We start from the raw sequence: 10,204 nt of genomic DNA, 5'->3' as shown, positions 1-10,204 counted from the left end.
TCAGGGAGCACAGCCGACTGAGGCTCCCAGTGGCCCATCTTGGGGCCTGGAGGGAAAGCTTAGGTGTCGGGACCAGATCTGGGGAGAGGGATAATGACTCAGGCTGTAGAGACATGCCTCCAAATGAACTCATCTTGGCAAGCAGCCACCTTTGAAGCTCAAGTCCCTGCTGGCCTGCAGGTTTACATGAGTAGGTGCAGTCCAGAGCAGCAGTGATTGTCTTCTGAGCTGTCAGCTCTGCTTAATGCCTGCTCTGCTGACTCAATTTGATGGAGGGCTTTAATTCCTGAGATTAAGAAGTGGCTTTCCTTGCACTGAATTTTCTTGTCATAGCTCTTAATTACTCAAATACAAATTCTTTGACTATTCTCTTTATTAAAAGCTGTGTTGCCTGTGAAATAGAGACTATCACTTATTCCCCACGCCACCACCAAAGTAATTTTTCCAAAATACAGATCTGATTGTTTATTTGTGCTGAGAATCCTTAAATTGATTTACATAGTTCACAAAATAGGATAAAAGCAGCTCAGTATAAAGGGTCTTTCAAGATTTGACACCCATCTACCTCCCCACCCTAATCTTCCTTCAATTCTCCCTCTGATGCCACAATTTTTATTATTCTTTCCACCACTGCCACCATCACCACCACTGCCATCAATGTCATCATAATGGCTAACATCTCTGTAGAAAATATTATGTGGCCAGCATTGTTCTTTAGTGAATTACATGCATTAACTCATTTAATCCTCTTAGCCAAGCAGTGAAGTACGTGTTATGATTATCCTCATTTTACTAAAGGGGAAACTGAGGCACAAGAGATGCTATGTAACTTGCCCAATGTCACAGAGCTGTTTGACAGGATCAGGTCTAAAACCTAGACATTTTAGTTTCAAAGTTCATGCTCTTATCCAAGTATTGGCAAACTACAGCCTATGGCCAAATTCAACCGTCCACCAATCTTTTAGATGGTCCATGAGTTAAAAATGTTTTTTACATTTTTAAGTAGTTATAAAAAAAAATCAAAACAAGAGTAATATCTCTTGATAGGGGAAATTCAACTTTTGGTACTCAGAAATAAAGTTTTATTGGAATAGTCACACTCATTCATTTACAGATCATGGCTACTTTCATGCTACAGCAGCAAAGTTGAGTAGTTGTAACAGAGTTCCTTCATCAGTGATACTGTCATCTGTGGTTGGGGCATTAAAAATCACAGTAATGCCGTTATTGCTTGTCAGTGTTTTGAGTGCCATGTATATCCCTATACTACAGCATTTGATTTATTTATTTTCATTTCCAGTGCATGCCCAGTATGGCAAAATAAAAAAGGAAAGTGGATTTCAAATGGCACATTTTAAGGGCAGTAGATTGTAGATTATTTTGTTAGCAAATTAGATGGCAAAGCATCATGTCTATTATGCAAGGATATCTGGCTACTCTAAAAGAATACAATAAATGTAAAGAACACCAGACTAAGCATTTGTGGCAATATTTTCAGTTCACGATAAGCAAAAGTTGGAGAAATCTGAAAATTTTAAATGGCATATCCTATCACAGTAGAATTTCTTCACAAAAATGAAAATGAAAATGAGGCTACAACCAAAGAAAATTTCCAAGTGGCTCCTTTGTTAGCCAAACAGGAAAGCCTTTACCAACGATGAGTTAATTAAATCATGTTTAATTGCAACAACCAAACAATGTGTCCAGAGAAAAGAAACTTGCCTAAAGCCATTAGCCTTTTGGTAGGAATTGGTCCTTGAAGAATTGAAGATATTAGAAACAATATCAATAGTCAATTAGAAAATTAGACAAGTGATTTTAAGTGTTTTCTTTGGCTTTTGATGAATTGACAGATGTTACTGATGTTGCTCTTTTGCTGTTGTTTATTCAAAGACTTAATGTTGAATTTGAAATGAGGGAAGTGACTGAAACATCAGCCTCTTCGTGGGACAATCTGAGGCAAGAATAACATTCCATAAAGTTGAGAAAACACTAATTCGGTACAACTTGATGTGGAATCTGTTAAGATATGTTACAACTGATGGTGTTAAAAATCTAGATGGAGCAGAAAAAAAGCTCAGTTGAAAAATTTTGAAAAGTTTATGAAAATGTGAAGTATTTAAAGGCTAGGGTTATCTGTTGTATTATTTATCATTGAGTACTTACATGAAAATATTTAAATCTATCATTTGTTATTGAATCGAATGAAATTCATAGTGAATTTCATTTGCTTTTGTGAACATACTATTGATCAGTTCTGTGAATTTTGTCTGAAATAGAAGTTAAAAATCTAAATTGCCCTACCACAGAGCAATTTGATAGGTTAACAATGGTAAAGCTTTATTGCAATTTTTTGAGTGCAGGGTCAAGAATAATTTGCATTTCCTTGATCATTAGTGATGTTAAGCATTTTCTCTTTTTTTATGTGTATATTTTTATTTTCCCCCTCAAAATAGTAGTATACCATACATATTAGTCATTCCTCACTGTTTTTTTTAAAACAGTACATCATAGATAGTATTCTATTAAATACATTAGTACATATAAACATGCCTTATTCTTTATAATGGCTGCATAGTAATCTATTGCACAAATGCATCAAAATTTATTTAACTAGTGGTCCATTGATGGAAATTCAGGTTATCATCAGGTCTAGAATGCATAGTCCATACACATATCATTTCATATTTGTGTTTGTTATCTAGTTAAAGGATGACTTCCTATATGTGGAATTTCTGGGTTAACCAATATAGGCATTTTACGTTTAGAGGATATTGTGAAATTGTTCTTCAAGGAGAGTGTACCAATTTACATTTCCATCAACATGATTTGTTTCTCAAATCTTTTCCCAGCACAAAATGGTTTCCTCTTTGTTAAGTGATTTGCTCCTTGCCAATCTGATAAAGCACTAAAATGAGATGTGACTATAGTTTTATTTTTACTTCTCTTACTATGAATAAGTTTGAGTATATTTTTGTATATTTCAGAGCCATATAACTCCCTTTATGTGAACTATTAGTGTGTTTTGCCACTATTGGGTTGCATGCCTGTCCTATTGATTTGTTGAAATTATTTACATATTAGGCAAACTGGCTTTTTGTTGGGATATGACTTGCAGATTATTTTCTTTAGTTTGGGGTTTATCTTTTGACTTTGTTTATGGTGTTTCTTTCATATGGGAGATTTCACTCTTTATCTAATCTAATTTTGCAATTTTATAGCCTTAGTTCAATTATAAGAAATCATTAGACAAGTCCAAGTGGAGGAACATTTGGCCAAATAACTTCTCAATACTTTTCAAAAGTGACAAGGTCATGAAAGATTAAGAAATTGTTTCATACTACAGAAGCTGAAAGAGAAATAATAAGTAAATGGAACGTGACTCCCTGGATAGGATCCTGGATCTGAGAAAAGGACACTGGTGGAAAAATTGGTGTAATTAGAATAAGGTATTTAGTATTGTGCCAATACAAATTTCCTGGTTCTCATAATTATACTATGTTGTGTAAGATGTCAACATTAATGGAAGCTGGCAGCAAGGCAGGGGTAGGTATATGAAAACTCTCTGCTCTATTTTTGCAATTTTTCTATAAGCCTAAAGTTAATTTTAAAAAGTTTAAAAGTTTTGCAATTTTGGCAGAGGCTTCCAATTGTGCATGGCTCCTGACCTTCTTCCCTGTAAGAACTTAAAAATAAAAAGACTCCAGGTTTCTTCTAGTATAATTTCAGTTTCATTTTTATATTAAAATTTTTTCATCCATCTGGAAGTGATTTCATTTGATGTAAGGATTAAGATAGAGATCTAACAATTTTTTTCCTAAATGTCTAGTATCTGCTCAGTTGCCCATATTATTGATTTGTTGACTTTCTCCCACTGATATTCAATGCCATTTTAAAACTATATTAGATTTTTTTATTTCAGTATATTACAGGGGTACAAATGTTTAAGTTACAAATATTGCCTTTGCCCACTCAAGTCAGAGCTTTGTTTCCATCCCCCAGACAGTACACACTGCACCCATTAGGTATACACCCATCCCCTCCCACCTGCCCAACACCCGTGCGATGAATGAATATGTTTACTGGTCATTTGTATTTCTTCTTTTGAGAAGCTTCTGTTCATGTCTTTTGCCCACTTTTTAATAGGGTTGTTTGTTTTTTTCTTGCTGATATGCTTGAGTTCTTTGTAAATTCTGGTTATTATTCCTTTATCAGATACATAGCTTGTGAATATTTTCTCCCATTCTGTACATTGTCTATTTGCTCTGTTGACTGTTTCTTTAGCTGTGCAGAAGCTTTTTAGCTTAATCAAATACCATTTATTAATTTTTGTGGTTGCATGACTGCCATTGGGGTCTTAGTCATAAATCCTTTGCCTAGGCTGATATCTAGAAGGGTTTTACCTACATTTTCTTCTAGAATCATAATGGTTTTATTCCTTAAATCTAAGTCTTTTATCCATCTTGAATTAATTTTTGTGGGTGGTGAGGGGTAGAGTTCCTATTTCATTCTTCTGTATGTGACTATTCAGTTTTCCTAGCGCCATTTATTGAAGAGGGATTCTTTTCCCTAGTGTATGTTGTTGTCTGCTTTGTCAAAGATCAGTTGATTGTAAGTAGATGGTTTTATATCTGGGTTCTCTGTTCTATTCCATTGGTCTATGTTTCTATTTTTGTGCCAATACCATACTGTTTTGGTTACTATAGCCTTGTAGTATAGAAATGCTCGTAGGACATTTCTTGATCTCTCCCACAGCAGAAGTGGGTGGAGCGGTGAGCTGGGCACGATTAGGTTGTGCAAGTCTGAAAGGCCTCAGCATGGCTCAGAGGTCATCTTCCTGGCAGCTAGGGTGAGCCACTGGGAGGAGGGTTGAGGCCAGCTCTCTAAGCCAGAAAGGCTGCTTGTGAGGGAGGGGCCACACACACTTACCAGACTGGCTGTGGGGAGTGAGCTCTGCCCTCTTGCATTGCCCCTGCCCTGGGGCCCTGAATACACTGCACTGGTTGCTATGGCAAAATGGGCTGGGATCTTCCCTGAGGGAGCACTTGCCCTAGTCCTACAGCATGGCTTTCCTGTGGGGGGGATGGGAGCTTGCCTAGTTTGCCACATCTTGGCCCCCCTTCAGTTCTGCCCATGTGGACTCCCTTACCTCTCAAGTCCAGCTCCTAAACCTCCCCCTCAATGTCCCCCAGCTACCCACTGGAGTTTGGGGGGAACAGGATGTGGCCTGCATGTCTGACCTGCTTGTGTGCATCTCTGTGAAATGCCAGTGGGCAGGAAGCTTCCAGACTGGGCTCCCTGGGTCCCCTGAAAGTCCCCAAGGGCAGAGGCATGGGCCCACATCTCCGTGAAAACTTCAGACTGCAGGATGCGCCAGCTGAGGGGAGGTGGCTGCTTGCCAAATTCTTGGCTCAAACTACTCTCCTGGTTGCCATGGGGTCAGGGGAGGAATAAGCGTATGAATGGGAAAAAGCTGGATTTCAGGCCTCTCAGGTCACTATTCTTGGAGGGGTACTCCATATGGAGTGTCCAAGCTCTGGGATCATGCAAGTTCTCCCCACAATTCTGTGGTTGCCACCATGCTTGGGTTTGTAGGGATGAAAAGGCTTCCCAGTAACTTGGTAGCCCAATGATCACTGAAGGAGTGTGGGAAGGAGAAAGGGATCCCCCTTTACCCCTTCACTGGGCTCCGAGCCTCCCTGAGTTTAGTCCTCACTGACATCTTCTTTTCCTTTATCCTCTTCCTTCTCTGCTTTGCAATTTTCGTCTGTGAGATCTCCGGTAGGCTCCGGCACTTCTCTCACTGAAATTCACCTGTGGTGCACCCCCTCTCCCATTTCCCTATCTGGGACCCTTCCTTCTCTCCAGATGGTCCAGCAAGCAATGTCTCTAGTCAGCTGTCTCGCCCCATACCTGTAAATTATTAATTTCAGATAGAAGTAATGGTGCTTTATGGTCTTTTGTATTTTTTGTCAATGAACCCACAAGGGGGATTCAGTGTTGCTTGCCACACAGAAAGCCAATTACTGAGACAATTAGGATTCTCAAGGAAGAAAGGATTTATTGCAGGAGACACTCCTACTGGCAGGGGGAAATATGGACTGCCTCAAATCTGCCTCACCAATCAACAGGGTCAGAGGTTTTTTTGGAGGTGAAATGAATAATGCATGAGGAAGTAAGCATCATTACCTGTTTGGAGTGGAGCATAGGGCACGCAAGTGCAGTGAGAAATCATGCTAGTACATGCATCCCATAATCAAAAAATGACAGATAAGCCCCTCCTAGGGTGGGGATTTTAGTGTTATAATGAGCTAGGTGTTAATATTGGTCATTCTTTAAGCCTTGTGCACAGGTTCAGTGGGTCCTTGGACACAATCTGTGGTGGATTATCACTTGTCTTCTCCAGACAAACAGGTGGTGTGAGGCTTTGTAGTTATCTCATGACTGCAAGGAAGCTCCACTGTTTCTGGGAAAGAAAAGGGAATGCATTAGGGCAACAGAAAGTTTCAAAATCCTGGTTAGCAAATCTTACTGGCCTGGGAACTTGAAACATAAGAGAACTACAAAAAAAGACTATAAAAAATGTTTTCTTACTTTGGGAGTCAGTTACATTTTCACTTCAGCAACACACAAAATTTTAAAATTTGAAGGCATTGAATAAAATATAATAGAGTTGTTGAAGGGCCTATACTGAAGTCAGCTAAGATCCAAAGAAAGCACCATGATTGAAATTATGTTTGTGAAATTTTGAAATTACTTTGATGAGGCTTAAGAACCTGAAAATGAAATTAAGAGATAGAATTGGAAACTCAGCTTATTCTACCTGGGAAGAATAGCCTGAAGAAGGAGTCTATAAGGCCATTGGGCTTATAAAGGAATATGCATGGGGATTAGTGATCCACTTTCCTCTATCCAAGCTAAATATCAACAAATTTAAGAGCCAACACTGCTTCAGGGGCATGTGAAATGAAATGAAAGAATAAGAATTATGTTCTATTTATATACCAGAAGTATTAAAGAGTTTTTTCCTACTCACTGGAGTCAGACTTGTCCAAAGCAAGATAAAGGACCAAGATGACTTTTGATGCTTTTTGCTGTCTTATCCTTGTGTGTCCCCAAGGTTACATTACAGTTTTATACTGTTCACAATATACGTCATATGTGTGCACATTAGCAAAGTAAATACCTGGAATGGATTGGCCACAGAAGTGTCAAAATGCCAAGTATCAAAATGCCAATTGCACCAATAAGAAAAAAAATGTATTAATAAGTCTGAAATGGGCAGGCAAAGGAGTTCGGCAGATGGTAATGATAGGTCGAAACTACTTCTGCGTTCTGCTCTCTCCACTGAGCTTTCCGATGGCCATTTCAAAAGCTGTGTTTTATTCCAATGGAGATGTGAAAAGAGGAATCTCAAAGATGAGACTCATGGTTTCTCATTCAATAGAATTTAGTCTCACTTCTTGATGTCTATGGGATACTGTTTCTGAGGGCTAGGGCCTTGCGGATGGTCCGGCTGAGGGCATTCTTCACTTCATTATTCCTCAGACTGTAGATGATAGGGTTCAACATGGGAGTCACCACAGTGTAGGACAAGGATAGCACCTTCTTGCTCTCAGGAGAATTGTTTGACTTAGGCCGGAAGTAAGTGAGACTTGAAGATACATAGAAAAGGGAGACAACAAGGAGGTGGGAGGAGCATGTAGAGAAGGCTTTATGCTTCCCTTTAGCTGATGGAATCTTGAGGATGGCAGCGGCAATGCGAGAGTAGGAACATAAGATCAACAAGCAGGGTATCATGACAACCAGAATGGTCCCAACGATGGCATAGATCTCAAACAGTGCTGTGTCTGCACAGACCAGCCTCAGCACAGGGGGGCTGTCACAGAAGAAGTGGTTCACCTTGTTGGTGCCACAGAATGGAAAGCTGAAGAGCCATGTGACCTGCACAGTAGCTATAGGAAAGCCTGGAAACCAGGATGCAGCAGCTAGTTTGACACGTGTCCTTTGGTTCATGATGACTGGGTAGTGCAAGGGACTGCAGATGGCCACATAGCGGTCATATGCCATGGTGGCCAGGAGGAAGCATTCAGCCACCCCAAAGAAGAAGAAGAAATACATCTGAGTGGCACAGCCAAGGAAGGAGATGGTTGTGTCCCGGGAAAGCAGGGTCCCCAGCATTTTGGGCACGATGACTAGGTTGAAGCCAATCTCCAAGAAGGACAAGTTTCTGAGGAAGAAGTACATGGGACTGTGCAGCATGGGGTCAGCCAGGGTAACCAGAATGATGAGGCTGTTTCCCATCAGGGTGACCAGGTAGATGACTAGAAATGCCAGGAAAAGTAATGACTGTATTTCAGTAGGTAGGGAGGAGAAGCTCATGAGGATAAACTCACTTACTCTTGTCCAGTTTCCTGCAGCCATAGGTATAGGCAAAAATCCTCAACTGTGGTCATGGAGAGAGATTCTTGATTAGAAGAGTCAGACTCTGGATTTGTTTTTCAGATTCTCTGCTAGTTAAGGAAGGAGAGAAGATCAGGATCTCAGTTGGAAGAGGGAAGACCTTGTGTTGTCTAAGAGTAAAGACACAATATAGAATGGCCAGAGCCTAAGCTCTAAGATGGGGAATAGCTCATCTTTCTCTACTGTTATTCTTTTTTGTGTTCCATTTCCACTCTTACCATATTTCCTAAAATAAATATGATTGTTTTCACACACTCTCATTTTCTCCTGTGCACTTAATATTTTTGTAATGAGGTTAAGTGAGAAGCCTCCTGAGGCAGTGGAATGAGATTCAGATGGAAAAATGGTAGAAAATTTCCATTGATACCTATTATATATCACTCTTCATCAAAGATTCATGGTTTTCATCTTCTTCATCTACTGTCAAAATTATTACTTACATTTCTGTATGCACTTAGGGATTCCCCTTCCAAAACAATTGACAGAGTTTGCAGTGGAAAATGTGTATTGTATCATATTTTGTTTCAAGGTGATTCAAAGCAGGAAAAAGAGAGGTGAGGGGATGTGTGGGAAAGATGTTGACAGGGTGTACTTGTTTTAATGCACTTCTCCCCTTCTCAGTGTAAGAACTATAGACTATTTCAAATCACATAATACTTATTGTTTCTTGCCCAGTCAGACTATGGGGAGCAACTTTAGGAGTTTCATCTTCAGTCCAAAAAAGCTATAATTGACAATTTATTGCCAGTACCTACATAAAGCACTGGCTCTCAAAATTAAGATCTGAGAAAAGTATTGTACTACAACTGTGCAGAAAGTGTCCAAGTAGAGTCTGACTATTTCTCTTTCAAGAATGGGCAAATTAGAAAAAAAAAACAAAAACAAGAGAAAATGAAACATATTCACAGAAAAATTCTGTAAAAAATATGAGCAACATTAGAGTGAAGTTTCAAAGGAAAACAATCATGGATAAGTAGTTAACCTGGACTATATGAAAAAAAAGAATCTTAAATGATATGAAAAAAATTTAGTATTTATTCAATTTCTATAGAAGTACTGGTGATACAATGATTGATCACTCACTGAAGCTTAGAATCTAATGGAGGAGATATTAAGTAATTAATTATAATAAATCACAATGAAGGTCATGATACAAGAAATTTATAGTACATTGGGGGCCCATGGGGAACAGGGATCCCTAATAGGTCTACAAAGACTTTCTAGGCAACAGAGATGAAAATGAAGTTGATTAAAATATAGGCATAATCAAATAGGGTACTACATGTAATTATGAAAATGTTGTAATGAAAATGAATTGCAAGAGTAGAAACAAAATTTTTACAGAAAGTAGTAAAGCATGGACTTGACTTTGCCTATAATAAAACCTTACATAGACAAGCTTGAGGTGCCGTCCCACAAGGTGCATAAAATGGGGAAATAGATAAAAAATAAGGTAAAAATGGAAAATATAAAACAGAAACCAAACTAACAAATAATTAATATTCTTGAAAAAGTGAACCAAACCAATAGAGTGGAAATAATACATAGAAAGAAGATGAAGCTGTTACTAAGCTAAGAAAACTCAATTAGATAATAACAAGAACTCATGAAGCAACAGGCAAAGTCAAAGAAGAAACACTAACAGCTAGCTGTGTCCTGGTGAACAATCTGCTTTCAAGGATATATGCAAAATATTGCAGCATCTATGCAGGAAAAAACGATTTCTTAAAAATAATACTTA

General features: G+C 38.7%; 1 protein-coding gene across 1 annotated transcript; it reads right to left on the bottom strand.

Annotated features, from left to right (window-relative positions):
• Positions 1 to 7,470: 7,470 nt before the first annotated feature.
• On the bottom strand, positions 7,471 to 8,433 carry LOC138384179 (olfactory receptor 10A5). Its single transcript, XM_069469484.1, has one exon. It carries the CDS (start codon positions 8,422 to 8,424, stop codon positions 7,471 to 7,473), a length of 954 nt encoding a protein of 317 aa, XP_069325585.1. The 5' UTR covers positions 8,425 to 8,433.
• Positions 8,434 to 10,204: the final 1,771 nt, after the last annotated feature.

The sequence above is a fragment of the Eulemur rufifrons genome, chromosome 6 (genome assembly GCF_041146395.1).
Source record: "Eulemur rufifrons isolate Redbay chromosome 6, OSU_ERuf_1, whole genome shotgun sequence".
Taxonomy (NCBI): Eukaryota; Metazoa; Chordata; class Mammalia; order Primates; family Lemuridae; genus Eulemur; species Eulemur rufifrons.
The sequence above is the reverse complement of the archived record's forward strand: the minus strand, read 5'-3'. Positions and strand labels throughout refer to the sequence as shown.